The sequence below is a fragment of the Anastrepha obliqua genome, chromosome 2, assembly GCF_027943255.1.
Source record: "Anastrepha obliqua isolate idAnaObli1 chromosome 2, idAnaObli1_1.0, whole genome shotgun sequence".
NCBI classification, from domain to species: Eukaryota; Metazoa; Arthropoda; class Insecta; order Diptera; family Tephritidae; genus Anastrepha; species Anastrepha obliqua.
Genome location: NC_072893.1, coordinates 25,232,323 through 25,247,249, shown reverse-complemented (window position 1 = coordinate 25,247,249; position 14,927 = coordinate 25,232,323). Strand labels below are relative to the sequence as shown.

At 40.8% G+C, this 14,927-nt stretch overlaps 2 protein-coding genes across 4 annotated transcripts in view; one reads left to right on the top strand and one right to left on the bottom strand.

Annotated features, from left to right (window-relative positions):
- The window catches only part of LOC129239082 (uncharacterized), a 65,336-nt gene that overhangs the window by 38,283 nt on the left and 12,126 nt on the right, over positions 1-14,927 (bottom strand). The window lies entirely within an intron of this gene.
- LOC129239084 (uncharacterized) lies at positions 1,312-8,093 on the top strand. Its single transcript, XM_054874377.1, has 5 exons — positions 1,312-1,388; positions 1,448-1,677; positions 1,752-1,886; positions 7,478-7,685; positions 7,744-8,093. Exons 1-5 carry the CDS (start codon positions 1,355-1,357, stop codon positions 8,061-8,063), a joined length of 927 nt encoding a protein of 308 aa, XP_054730352.1. The 5' UTR covers positions 1,312-1,354; the 3' UTR covers positions 8,064-8,093.

Genomic DNA, 14,927 nt, shown 5'->3' with positions numbered 1-14,927 from the left:
GAAGTACGCCGAAACAAAAATGCACCAAAAAAATATGAAAAAAAAAAAATAAAAAAGACACCTAAAATAAACAGTTTTTTTTTTTTAAGAAAAAGCCAAGTAAACCAAATGGTTCCAGAAATTTCGAAATTAGTCTTAGCATGTTCCTAGCTGCGCATAATGTTGCGCTGCAAGTGGTGGACCATTTAATCCCACTCTTAAAAGTAATCGTGCCGGATTCTGAAAAAATGAATGTAATGATAAAGTCTAATTTTTAGTCTTTTTGCTGAATATTTCTTTATAAATGTGTTTATAATATAACAAATATGTGTATTTATATATATTTGAAATAAAATTTGTTTATATTATAAAATTTTAAAACAGCACCAAGTCCAAAACTTAAGCAAATAATTCAATTTTGACGTTGCAAGTGCCTCATTATTGTGTAAACACAGGAGAAAAAAGTGTAGGGAATTTTATAGGGAACATTTTTTGAAGCGTAGGGAAAAGTAGGGAATTTTTTTGGGCTGTGTTGGGATTTTTCATAAAATCATTTACCATCACTGAGTGCATCTGTTTATGAACTGTGAGCGTACGAATAAATTGTGTGACCACTGTGCGGCTACGATTATGATTATGGTGTTATGGTGCGGCACCTACAATCGTTTACACTGATGCCCATATGTTTGAACAGAACAACTGATTGCTGTGGTTACGTTCATGGCTATGGCGGTACAGCACCACTAATTGCAGCTTAATGCTGAAAACAGTGCACGACGTAAACTCAGTCCCCTGTCAGCTGTTACGATCAAACTAATGAGAGCCCCATGTAAATGAAAAATTCTTTACTTCCGTATGGTAGTATTGTAGATTTTATTTCACGATATTTGAAAATTCCCGTAAAACCCTGTCAGCTGATTGCTCTCTCACCACCCAGTGTTGCCAAGCAGTACATTTCGAAATCATTTACAAAATAAACTTAGAAAAATTATAATTTTTATTAAAATAACTTAAAACCACTGTTGAATAATGTTAATTATAGATAAATTAACTATTTGCATTTGTTGGTTTTTGGCTTTGGTTTATTAAACAATGAAAAATTGTAACTGATAACGCGGATGTGTGAAAAAGTGTGTAAGCAAAAATATCAATGGCAACATTGTGTATATACAACCAAACACATGCACACACAAACCGATGTATTGTGTAAATATGTAACTAAAAGAACGCAGTTGTTCTCACGGGATGAGTTTTTGTGCTCGTTAGGGGCTGCGGTAAGGGACTGCAAACGTCGTTCACTGTTTTCAGCATAAGTCTGATTGCGTCAGCTGACGCAGAACGGTCGTTTACTTCGGTGAGTGCGGGCACCATAAATATGAGTAGCCACCAGCATTCCGGCAAAGATAGACGTGAGTAGTGCAGCGTTGACAAGCAACGATGGCAGCGCCTAAATTACGACATATTTTAGAACTATCCGCTCAGGATCAGAAAGCTTTCGTCGACTCTTTTGATGTGGTAATTTGCGATTGTGATGGTGTAATGTGGATGATAGTTACACCATTGCCCCGAACTGGAGAGGCTGTGAATACGCTGAAAGCGAAAGGCAAGCGGGTGCTCTTTGTAACGAATAACAGTTTGCAAACGGATGAGGGATATGTGAAGAAGTTCAGTGATATAGGAGTGGAAAACTTTCAAAAAGTAATACCGAATTCAAATATATTCGCGTATTCGCATATTTGAATATTTACTGTATGTTGTGTGTTTGTTATTAGGATGATATTATACACCCAGCTAAGTCTATGGTGCACTATTTGAAAAGGCAGAACATTAAGCAGCCGGTTTTCTCGTTATGCTATGATACGGCTAATGAAACATTGCGAAGCGGAGGCCTAAATGTAATTACTTTGGTATGTATAAACATTTAGAAATATGTGTATGTATGTATGTACGTACGGTAGATCGTCTCGCCAAAAAAAATTCCAGTTTTTCCCACGGAATTAATTGATTAATGATTTTTATCCAATTTTTTATTTTTTTTTGCTTTTTTTTGGCTGATCGGTTTGAGGAAAACTGGAATAAGTAGCTACAGTTTTAGAGATTTTGACTTATAAGATACCACCAGAAAGGTTTTTTCCAGCGTTTTCACTTTTTGGAAAATGAAATCCTCCACATTCCAAATTTGTTCTTCGCAAACAAAATTGTTTTAATGCCGTTGATAGAATTTTTAAACATTTTTATGCAGAACTTTGAAGTTTAAACTCTTTTACCGTCTAAGGTGAGTTTTTGAAAGAAGTGTTTTTAAAAATTAATTTTATTTATAAACTCAAGTTTTGTAGGCACTTTTGAATCGGTCTTAAAATATTATATGTAAAGGGTGGTTAAGTTTCAAGGGCCGGTGTTGATTTTGAATAAAATACAATTTTTTTAGGAAATTATTGTCATTTCTCCTTATTATGATAATATTTGTATGGCTCAATTACGTATGGAACAAAATATTTGCCAAATGGTGGCACACCTCCATCCGATGGTCCAAATTTTCGATGACGCTGAGGCGTAATTGAGGTTCTATGCCGTTAAGTGCCGAATTATCTCATCCTTTAGCTCTTGAATAGTTGCTGGCTTATCGACGTACACCTTTTCTTTGAAATAACCCCAAAGAAAGAAGTCCAACGGTATCGTTGACGTTTAGGTGTGGTTCACATTCAACATCGGCCCTTGAAATTTAACCACCCTTTATAATAAATTTTGTAATTTCGTGAGAAAAACAGTATCGAATTGTTTTGTGTAGAGATTTGAGAGTGATGCACCCTAATTTTATGTCAACTCACTCAATGGAGTAATCCGCGTGCATTGAAAGAGGTTTGACGGATATTTCCTTTACCGATGGGTCCAATAATGAAATAGGTTCTGGAGCCGGATGGTACTTAAACGATAAATAACATTACGCTATGGGAGGAATGGCAATGGAAATTTTTGCCTGAAAGATTGTTCAAGAATGTAAAAAGAAGCTTAATTCTGTTGCAAGACAGAATAAGCTTGTACTTATATGGGTTCCAGGACACCGCGGTGTTCAAGGAAATGCAAATGCCAATGAATTGGCCAACTGTGGAGCAGCTGTTACCGCACAGGGACCAGAACCAATAATACTAATCAGCTCTGCAAGCCGCAAATAGTAGGTTGCATATCTACTGGGTACCTGGTCACAAAGTCACAGATGAGATAGCAAAAACTGCTGTTAGACTACATTTTGAGCAGGAGAACGACATACCAAAACCACTAAGTACCATATACAATGCAATAGACGACTATATGAAAAGGCGAGTGGAAGCTGGGTGAACTAATCTGACCACATGCAAAACAGCAAAAGTCATGTGTAGAACTAACGACAAAAAACTGACTCAATTCGTACTTACGCTCTCGCGAAAGGACTGCAGAACTATCATAGGTATGCTAACAGGTCATAATCTATTCACTGCACATGCGTACAAAATAGGGATTGCTAACACGGACAAATGCAGGAAATGCAGAGAGGATGCTGAGGAAGGTAGGTAGGTAGGTAGGATGGCAAGAGTACCCCAGGTACACTACAAGTAGCACTTACGTGCCGTTTTATACCAGAATGTGGACCACTACCTGTGAAAGGATTTAGGGAGGAGAGAAAATCATCTACAGCCATCCAGTGCTGTTGATGTAGTGGAGGAGAGAAAAGGGATCTAGGCTGGAGAATTTCATCAAGTCATTCCTAAAGGGCACGCTAAGGAGTCTCAAGCGCCTAGCCGCCAGCGTCGGACATTTGCAGAGAAAGTGTTTCACAGTCTCTTTCTCTGCAAGATCCCCACAGCTTCTGCAATAGAGGTTGTACGGAATTCCAAGCTTCTCCGCATGAGTACCGATCACCCAGTGACCAGTGAATACCGCAATGAGTTTGGAAATTGAATGCCGGGGGATTCCCATCACCTTAAGCGTTCTGTTTCTATCGTATTGAGGCCATAGTGCTTCTGAAATATTTAGCACACGATGAGACAGACCTCCATCTGTCTTGCGCTTTTCTTAGAAAGAAGTTGTGTAGTTTCCCTTTAACGACGGCCTAGGGGATAGCGATGTCTGAGAAGGGGGCAGGTGGAACCGGTTCTGCCGCCCCCTTCCTGGCAAGCTCATCGGCAATTTCATTTCCCTCTATGTTCCTGTGCTCAGGAACCCGGATGAGGGAAATGTTTCCTGCACGTTTGAGACGTTTGAGTTCCTCCTTACAGGAATTCACGAGAAAAGAGCTGCAATACGGCGACGACAGTGCCTTGATTGCAGCTTGGCTATCGGAAAAAATATTAATGTCTTCCTCCCAACAGCGATCCCGAAGCATTTTGCATGCCTGCAGGATCGCGAAGACCTCTTCTTGAAAGACGCTGCTTGACTCCGGCAGTTTAAAGGAGACCGAAATGCTGGCTGATTTAGAGTAGAGCCCCGCTCCCACTCCAGACTCCATTTTGGATCCGTCAGTGAAAACAGAGGCATCTAATATATATCTGCACCAAATCTCCCCTCTTTCCAATCTTGCCTGCTCGGAAAGATAGCCCTAGCACAACCCTCAAAGCACAGTTTGTGGATGGAGAGGTCGGTGTGAATATCGGAGAAGGAAGGGCAGATCTGCTTCAAGATGCTACTATGTCCTACAGGAAGTTGTCTCCGAAGACCAATCTCCTTCAGCCTAATAGCACTCTGAGCAGCAATGGACTTAACCTGCAGATCCACAGGAATTAAGTGAGGAAACTTTAGAACACCTTCTATGCGTTTGTCCGGCATTATTAAAAACGCGTTTAAAATGCATGGGAGCCCCATTGTTTGAGGGTCTGGAGGACGTCTCAAAAGCGGATCTCCCAGCGCTTCTTAGATTCGCCAAAAACGCGCTGGCATCCTACATGATGTCTACTTTCGGTATTCATAGAGGTCGGTCTTCATCTGGCATCGCTAAGGACCAAAAAAAAAAAGGTCTATGCGTGGCTTGTTGCCAACCAGGCTAACCTAACCTAGCCTAATCAGCTTGGAATCATGAATTGGATAAGCGATTATGTATGCAATTTACATACATAAACAGCGATGGTCCGGTCTAGAACGCTGCCAAACTGCAAAGTGTTTTGTGGCAAGCCCGAACAGAAAACTGTCGAACTTTCTTTTAAACTCGGAAGAAAAGACGTTCGGCTGATGGTCGGTATTATTACAAGACACAATCTATGCGGTCAACATGTGACCACCATTGGTATCATTGAGGGCCCGATTTGGCTGTCTTGCTCAGAGGAGGAGGCGGATAGCACTGAGCATTTTCTCTGTGAGTGTGCTGCCGTTTAGGATCTACAGGATACTGAGTTTTCACATTCAATTTTTTTTCGTAATTTTCATTAATTTTATTTAATAATTTCAAATTGGAAGATATATTCAGATTTGCCAAAGAATCTGGAAAACTCTCACAGGTCTAGCTACATTTATTTCTCTATTCTATCCTATCCTTTTCCTTCTGTTACCACACTCTTTTCCTCGTTGACTATCTACCCTTTCACTTTCTAGAGCTTTAAATACAATGAGCTTTTTAGCCTGAGCGGTATAAGAGTTACCAAATCTCTCAGTGTTTCTTTCCTCGACTTTTCAAATTTCCATTTCAATTTCGGTGCACCCTAATGCACATACATGCATACCCAAATGTGTACCTAAATATGCATGCGCACGTATGCTCCGTGCATATGCACAATAGGGTTACAATTTATTACTGCTATGCGGGAAGATTTAGTTGTGATTTGCAATATTTTGCCGTGTATTTTTAATGCAAGATAATTTTTTTACGATTAACTCCAAGAATTCTCATAACAAGCATATGGCTTATCGCCTATTTGTTTTTGAGTCGACTAAAAATTGTTTTTGTTTGTTTTGTTAGCCACAAAATGGTTCCCTGATTAGAAGGTTGCGTATACGTACCGGGTGCAATAGAAATAAGACAACCAAAGGGTAATTTTTTAGGAGCTATAGGAAAGTTTTTCAAACAAACACATGTAAAATTCAGAAAAATGCATGAACTTTTTATTTAAATCGATAGTACAGTCCATATAATTTCCATATAATTTAATGTTTGAAGATTATTTCATGCAGATGTTGACCGCGACTGCGCTTCAAATGGTCCATCCGCTTAGTCCAAGTTTGGCATACTCTTTCCAATGCTTCGGCCGGTATCTCACATATAAATGCTTTAATGTTGTGTTGCAATGCGTTAATTGAAGCAGGCTTGTCTGAATAGACATGAGCTTTAACATAGCCCCACAAAAAATAATCTAAAGGCGTTCGCGATCGCAAGATCTGGGTGGCCAATTGACAGGTCCCGAATGTGAAATAAAATGTTCACCGAACTCGCCTCTCACCAAGTCCCTTTTTACGCGTGCTGTGCGGCATGTGGCACCGTCTTGCTGAAACCACATGTCATGCAAGTCAAGCTCTTGCATTTTGGGCAAAAAAAAGTTGGATATCATTTCACGGTAGCGTCCACCATTCACAGTTACGTTACGATTCGCAGCATCTTTAAAGAAGTACGGTCCAACGATATCTCCAGCCCATAAACCGCACCAAACTGTGACCTTTTCTGGATACATTGATAGCTCTTGCAGTTCTTCTGGCTGATCTTCACTCCAAAATCGACAATTCTGCTTATTTACGTACCCATTGATCCAAAAATGAGCTTCGTCTCTGAACACAATTTTTCGATAAAAAAGTGGATCTTAAATTTTCTTAACAGGACACGCATTCTTATAATAAAATTCAATGATTTGCAAGCGTTGTTCGTTTGTAAGACGATTCATCGTTAAATTATAGACCAAACTGAAGATGTTTGACAGTGAAACAAAACACGAAACGTGCGTCAGCTGTTTAAACCAACTGTTTAAAAAGATAATAGCTAAAAAATCACCCTTTATAATTGGCGCGTACACCCTTTTTGCGTGTTTGGCCGAGCTCCTTCTCCTATTTGTGGTGTGTGTCTTGATGTTGTTCCACAAATAGAGGGGCCTACAGTTTCAAGCCGACTCCGAACGGCAGATATTTTTATGAGGAGCTTTTTCATAGCAGAAATACACTCGGAGGCTTGCCATTGCCTGCCGAGGGGCGACCGCTATTAGAAAAATAATTTTCTTAATTTTGGTATTTTACCGAGATTCGAACCAACGGTCTATCTGTGAATTCCGAGTGGTAGTCACGCACCAACCATTCGGCTACGGCGGCCGCCATCTAATTTTGAGCCATTTGTATAGATGGTTATATCATTTTCGTTAATAATGAGTCCACTATGCCATTCCTTTTTCGAAGGAATCATCATCAAATAGACTCAGATCACAAATTTTAAGCAACGTAGCTATACTTTCTCGAGGCATCTGCTTCTTATACGATCTCGTACTCTCCTGCGTAATATACAAATCAATATTTAAACTCATATTTACGTTAATTATTCTGTTTGCTACCATTGCAGGAGGCTCCCCCAAACGTACAAATCCAAACGATTGCCGATGTTACAAAGCCTGAACAAAAAGTTGGTGCTGTCCTATACGACATTAATTTAAACTTAAATTATGCGCAAATCTGTGCGGCTACACGTTATCTAAAAGATAAAGATTGCGTTTTCATTGCGGCCGGCACGGACTGGCTGTTGCCGATGACATCCGATTTAACGATGCCAGGTTTGTTTCTACACCTTTTCATCCGTAATTTGCTCATTAATTTTCGCTTTATTTTTAGGATTCTGTGATACGCTCGAAACAATACAGAGGTTTACGCACAAAGAGGCTATAATTGTCAGCAAACCGGCGGCATTGTTGGGTGACATAGTGAAGGAAATTTACAAATTGAAAGATCCAAAACGTTGCCTGTTTATTGGCGATTCTATGACGCACGACATACGCTTCGCCCTCGCAGTTGGCTTTCAAGCGTTGCTCGTTTTGTCCGGCAGCACTCCGAAAGAGGAAATGTTGGCAGCCGACATTGAGCAGCAACCTGATTATTACGCGGATGGTATAGTCGATTTCATAACACTTTTTGAAAATATTACAAATGCTTAGAATAAAATCGCAGTAGTATTATTTTTACTAAATGTTGGCAAGTATGTATTTTTATAGCCTTGCAAAAAGTATTCGAAATAAATCTTCTTATTAACCAGTCTATGAGTAATAAAATTCATGTTTTTATATGTGCGAGGCTTCATCATGATGGTCTTCTTGCCGCAGGGATGAGGCTTAAGTGATCATACCATGGGGACCAAGCCAACACGAACTATGAGGGAAGCTCCATATGGGGATTGGCTAGCCATCCATCTGCTTTACGGCGTATTTGGTGGCCACCCATTCACCATGCGAAGATCACCGTATCGACGAAGATCCCTTGTTATTCCTAAACCCCTGCCATCCCACTATTTCCTCTCCTTGCGCACCCCCTAAGCCGAGGGTGTTATGCGACACCGTGCCCATTGGATGGTTTGCAGCCAGGGGGTTTACCAGACTGGTTGTATTTCAACGGCGCCTTCCTAACACGGCATGGGGCGCTGCCGTGGTGAACCGTTTGACCATAGACCATTACGCTCGCCTCGTCGAGCAGGTGATCGTACGAAAAAGATGAATCTGAACTTTCACTTAAGCGGCAAAACTTCCACTGTAACGGGAGCAGGTTACAGTTGGCGCAATGCTACTGGCAAACACTCGCATAACGCTCTTCATCGCGGAGGTGCCGTTGTCTACGGAGACTCGGACCATGAAAGCGTCGGGAGCACAAATACGGCTGATCTTCCTCTTCTGCGTTCTCCAGCTGGGTCCAATGGTGCTGCTTCGGATAGCAAGAACAGGCCAATGATCAAGCCCGATAAGGAGAAGCTGAAGGCCAAAGCTCGGTACAAGGCCGCGGCCAAAGTTTGTGACCGATTTGGCAGCAAGTCCAACCTGATTAACATCTGTTAATCCAGATTTATTGCACTTGTGCTAGAGCTTTTTCCAATTCTCGAAGTACTACTGATATGTGCTTTTCGCTATAGTCTCGTGCTCTTTGAGTGATGCCGCTCTTATTTTCTTAATCGTAGAAAAACTCCGTCTTTGCGCGACTTTTCCTTCGGTAGTTACTATGAAACACGTTTGCGTTGAGCTATTTAACCAACCGTTATTCGGCTCTGAGCGAATTTGACAGAATCAGTGGGCTGATGTCACTTGGGATCTAGGCGGAACAGTTACTTTATTTTTAGCGATTTTGACAAGTCTGACGTTAGCTCCCTTTCCAATACAAAACAAACAAAAGGTGGAGAAATTGCATATTTCTGAAAATTTGTGAATGGCTTGGTAATTTTGTGATTTGTGAGATTTAAACTAAATTAACTAATATATATGTGATGTTTTAACAAAATTAATATAAAGTCTCCAAATGCAGTTTGTTTCCGTTTTTATGCGGAAGACGCCGTGGCAAGAGTGTTTGTGTGTGCGTGAATAATTTCTTGTACTTGGTTGTTTCCATTGCTTTCGTCTACTCGTCTTCTTCACAAACAAGTAATTCCTCCTCCTTTTGTTTGTTTATTGATGGATTCTTGCGACACGGCGAATTCAGAAGGCGCAACCATGAATTCTATCATTCTTGATTTGGGATGTGTTTACAAAAACACTGAGATTGTGTTGGTGATATACGAAAAAACAATCAACCAATGACACTTCGTTGCCATCTGAGCAACGACTGATTGGACGAGTGTGTGAGTGGATGTGAAATGATCGTGCAGAGTTCGGCTGCCGAATCTCCCGATCCATTCACAATTTTCGTTTTTAAAAGATTGCTCTTTAACTATGGTGATAAAGAGCAATCTTGTAAATCTATCATCTTCAGTTTTTCGTCTTGGTGTGATTTTCTCGGGCTTGACTCTTCTTGCCGCTGCAATTGGAATTACTGGACTTTAGCTTTCAGGTCATAATGATGTACCCATGTACTGTATAACTGTACTTAGTCTTGCCAAAAATTCTGTGACAAACTTTACAATGCATACGGCGAGAACAAATTCACAGAAAAAAGTTCCGTTATTTTTAGTTTTGTTCATATGCATTGTCTACTCATAATTTTTACTCAGTTTCGTGGCAAATTTCGCATGTTAACAATGGGGTGGGGAGCTATTGAATGATCAAATTGCAGTGATTGGATTACAAATTGCTAAAAAAAACTTAGGATTCCGAGAAAGTTTGTTTACCGCCCGAGCAATCGTTTTCCCCAAAAGTCTGTAGTGACAGACAGAAAGAGACGTGGTCGTTCACGCGTGGTTCGAACCAGTTGCCATAAAAGCCGTTTCAGAAAGAATTCACAGAAATTCCCTTGCAAAGCGGAAAATCATGCCCAGGGAAATGAATGTATCGACCAGATCCATGTCAAGACTAATTAGAGATATAATCCACATGAAAGCCTTCCGTCGCTCAACTGGCCATGTTTTAACAACGCGCTTGAAGAAAATTAGACTCGACATATGCAAACAAACAGCTTCTTCGGTGGCACGCGGTCAACGGCCATGAAAATATCTTTCACACAGATGAGAAAATTTTCAGTGTTGAAGAAGTTTTTAATCAACAGAACGACAAAATCTATGCTAAAATTTCTAAAGATGCAAAAAATGTTGCTCCAAGGGTTCAGCGTGGCCACCATCCAGCCTTCGTAATGGTATGGTGGGGAGTGTCTTGTAAAGGCGTTACATCTCTTCAATTCTGCGAAAAAGGGGCTAAGACCGGGGCAAAAGTGTACCAGGATGATGTCTTAGTAGGCATGGTGAAGCAGTTGAGCAGTACTCACTTCAATGGAGAGCGTTGGATCTTACAGCAAGATTCCGCTCCAGATCATAAGGCAAAAACGGCCCAGCAGTGGCTAAAAAACCATATTCCTGGGTTCATTGCCGCAGAACATTGGGCGTTTGGAAGTCCAGATCTGAATCCATTGGACTACAGTTTGTGGTCAGAATTGGAGAACATGGCCAGTCGACGACCTCACAGAAATTTGGAGAGTGTCAAACAATCTTTGGTTGAAGTAGCGACGTCAACATACATGGAAACCGTGCGTGCTGAAAGAGCTGAATAGACTAATCGTTTGAAGGCTTGAAGGCTTGTGTAAAAGCGAATGGTGAGCATTTTGAAAGAAATTTTAAACTTTTTATGATATTTATATGATTAAATAATACTAACTTCATTAAAAAAAGTATTATAATTTCAAATCTGTAACGGAGTTAACTTTTAACAGAACTTATGGCAGGACTAAGCATATGTAGTGATAAGTTTTTCTATTTAAAAACTCAAAGTTGTGGCTCACCTTGTTGAGGACATACTTGTTCTTGATTAGTGTTAGGTTTTTTCAAATTTAGTTGCCAAAAAGTTAAAAGAAACACAATTTTCACTTTTACTTTCCGACGAGAAGAACTTTAATTGGGTGCTTTATTGTATGTAGACCTCCAACTTGAGATTTACACAGGCGAGTTGTCAACCAATTTGGCTTTAAATTGCCAGTACTCTCACGCTTTTTACTGTTACACGCATACTTTTCCAAAGCTGACGATTCTAAATACGGGAGTAAAATTTTCATTCTATTTCAACATTCTTTTTTTAACAGCCTTCACAAGTAACACTTGACGACAGCATCTTAAAAATGAAATTATCTAACAAATTGTTTTCAGCTGTGGTGCAAGATTACGTCAATTCAGATAATTTATGGCAAGTCGTATGTATGAGTCAATTGAAAAACAAAGTGGGTACAGATAGCACAGAGTACAGCACACAAAAGTGGCGCCCATCTCGTACCGTTGTTCCGCTGTCAGTCAATTTGACAGACTCGTTGTGTGTGTAATGTCACACTTGTGCTATTTGTTCTTCTTATTGCAACCTGGTTCTCACATTTCTTTCACACAACTGCAGCAGTGTGACGTTATACCTCTCTGAGGGGTATAATCACATATTCTGCCCTTCACGGGCAATAAGGTAGTTATTTGAAAGAGAAACCTACCAGGTAGATACTTATGAAATGAGACTTTTTTTCAATTTCAAACGTTTATTAACAAAAAATGGTTACAAATTTAATCTTCAAAATAATAGCCATCGCTAGCGACACATTTTTCCCATCCCTCAGGCAATTTGGGAATGCAGCGCCATAAAATTGGCCGTCTTTGGCCCCAAATCAATCATCGAGCCATTTTTTGGCTTCTTCGTGAGAATTGAAGCGCTGCTCGGAAAGTGCGTGGCCCATCGACGCAAACAAATGATAATCGGAAGGCGCCAAGTCTGGTGAGTAAGCCGCATGCACCAGCGGTTGCCAATCGTACGTAGTATATTGATTGATCGCTTGGAAAAATCATCGTCTTCCAAAAATGATACGGTACAAATGTACGATATACATTAGGAGGCCCAAAACAAAAACAAAAAAATTTCTTAATGCTATCCTTAAATTTGTTCTGTGGCCAAAAAAAATGTGTCTCCTATATACATAAATTTTTTTGTTTTTGTTTAATGTTTAAACTTACCCGCAATGCTTTTAAAATAACCATTGAATTTGCTTAGGAAAAAATGAATTTTTCCGTTAATTTGGTATAAAATGTCCGAGTTGAAAAGTCGCGGGCCTAACACATAGATGGCACTAGTTTTATTGCATTCACCTCTTTTTCAATTAGTACTAACCTTAAACAGACAACAGTTCGTGAGCTATTGTGCTAAGAGTGAGGCCACTTTTTTATTTTTGTTATTTTCAAAACAAAGGATCAGAAAGAATGTCGTGTTTTAATTTTACACTGCTTTTGGATGGGGAAAAATACCATTCAAGCGAAGCAATGGCTTGAAAAGTGGTAAGGGGACTCCGCTCCATCATAAACAACAATAAAACGATAGTGATCGTAGAGACACCGATAATCCACAACGGAGTGGACGTCCAAATAAGGCAATGAGTTTTAAGCCGATTAAGAGCGACAAATCCTTGTTTATGAGGAGCTTTTTCATAGCTGAAATACACTCGGAGGTTTGCTATTACCTGCCGAGGGCCGTTCATATACGAGCACGAAAAAAATTAGCATTTTTTCAAGCATTCTTCCTCATTGGCTCCTCAGTTCAAACACTTTTTCCCCATTGGCCTCCGTTTACTCTCTCTTGTGAGAATTATTTTGTTATTTTACATCTACACGATGTACAGAATGTAGAGGTGTGGCCAACATCAGACCGTTAACCGGCTCTCAGCGATTTTTAAGGAGTCAGCTGATTGGCTGACGTAACCGGGATTATGACAGCGATTTGCTTACGACAAAACTGAGATTTCCTTGCTGATATAAGAACAAATCAAGTCATTTCTCAATTTACTTCGTTGCCGTCCGAGCACCGACTGATTGGAAAGCGTAAGAATACGTGTCAAACAAGGTGCCTTCAAAACCGATGGTGGCGTCTTCCCAAAACAGTTAATTCATTTTACGCGATTTCGACAAGTCTACTGTCGGGCTCCTTAACAATACAAAACAAATGAACAAACGGAGAGAAAATGGAAGACAGCTATCGCCTTGTATGGATGCAATAACGTTGTTGGCAAAAGATGGGATCTATCCCCTGGAGTTGTATTTTGGGTCTATAATACCATTATAAAGCCAAATATGTTATATAGAGTCATAGTCTGGTGGAACTTACTAGAGAAGACGACATCGGTGCACAAGCTGGAGAGAGTTCAAAGGGCTGCACTCATTGAAACTAGTGGAGCGCTTCAGACTACTCTACTCTAGCGTTTAACGCAATGTTAAATGTGGTACCTATAGACATTGGATGCAAAATTGTCACTGCACGCACCGCAATCAGATGGAAGCGTTCGAGCTATATGCTCGACCTCACTTATGGAAACTAAAGTATCCTAAGAAACTTTGGTTTCATCCTACTGTCGTCGAATCAATGTACACACTCGCTCAGTCCAAGCGGAACATTCTGCACTCACATTCCATCAAGGGAGCAGTGAACGAGGAGCTACACTTGGGAACAGGGCCTGGTCCATGCGTGTTCACGGTTGGAAGGAAAGGCTGGCAGAGAAGCATTCTGTGAGGAGCTCCCCATCAGACTCAAATGCATGTTACCGGACCACTGCAGGATGTTTAAAGAAGCAGCTGATTGGCTACTCACATGCGTACTAACTGTCAAGAAAGGAAATATTTACTCTAATAGAAAAGCGGCAGTTAGGGCCCTCGAGTCAATGATGGATGCATTAGAAACTGGTCTGAATTCTTTGACATAAGACTCATTTGGGTTCCTGATCACAGCGTTATTGCGGGAAACTATGAGGCGGATGAGCTGGCCAGACAAGGGCCATGTGAAGTGATTTCCCCGCGAAGGCAGAGGAGTGGGATCCACTTGAGCACCTGCGGTTTGCTCCTGGAACTATGGGCTTCACGTCAACTTAGCGAGCGCTGGGCAAGCACTCAAACTTGTAAGGTCGCGAAATCCTTTTGGCCATGTGTGGATTGGAGGCACTCGACCGATCTTCTGAGGTTGACAAAATCTTAGTTCTCGAACTTAATAGGTATTCTCACGGGACACTATCGGCGAGGTGTGAGGTTGTCGAACAACATCAAGACGCAGAAGAAGCTCGACCAAATATCCAAAAAGGGTGTACTCGTCAATTATTCGGAATTCGGAGAGAACGTAGGTTCGAATCTCCCTGAAACACCAAATTGAAGAAAAAGCTTTTTCTAATAGAGATCGGCCCTCGGCAGGCAATGGCAAACCTCAGAGCCTCTCGCGGAGCTAAGATTTAGGAACCTTGGCTTGGCTCATACTTCTTTGCTACGCCACTGACATTAAAAATCTGATGAACTTCATCAGCAGCATAAAGCGGTTAACGCAACCGCCACCCAGCCATAGTTCATAATCCACACACTCCACACCGCCACCACTCACCGCCCCCTCTTTGCATCCTAT

Coding starts and splice junctions, on each gene's coding strand:
- LOC129239084 (XM_054874377.1), top strand. CDS start 1,355: ATGAGTAGCCACCAGCATTCCGGCAAAGATAGAC. Junction 1,389..1,447: donor GCATTCCGGCAAAGATAGAC/GTGAGTAGTGCA, acceptor GACATATTTTAG/AACTATCCGCTCAGGATCAG. Junction 1,887..7,477: donor GCCTAAATGTAATTACTTTG/GTATGTATAAAC, acceptor CTACCATTGCAG/GAGGCTCCCCCAAACGTACA.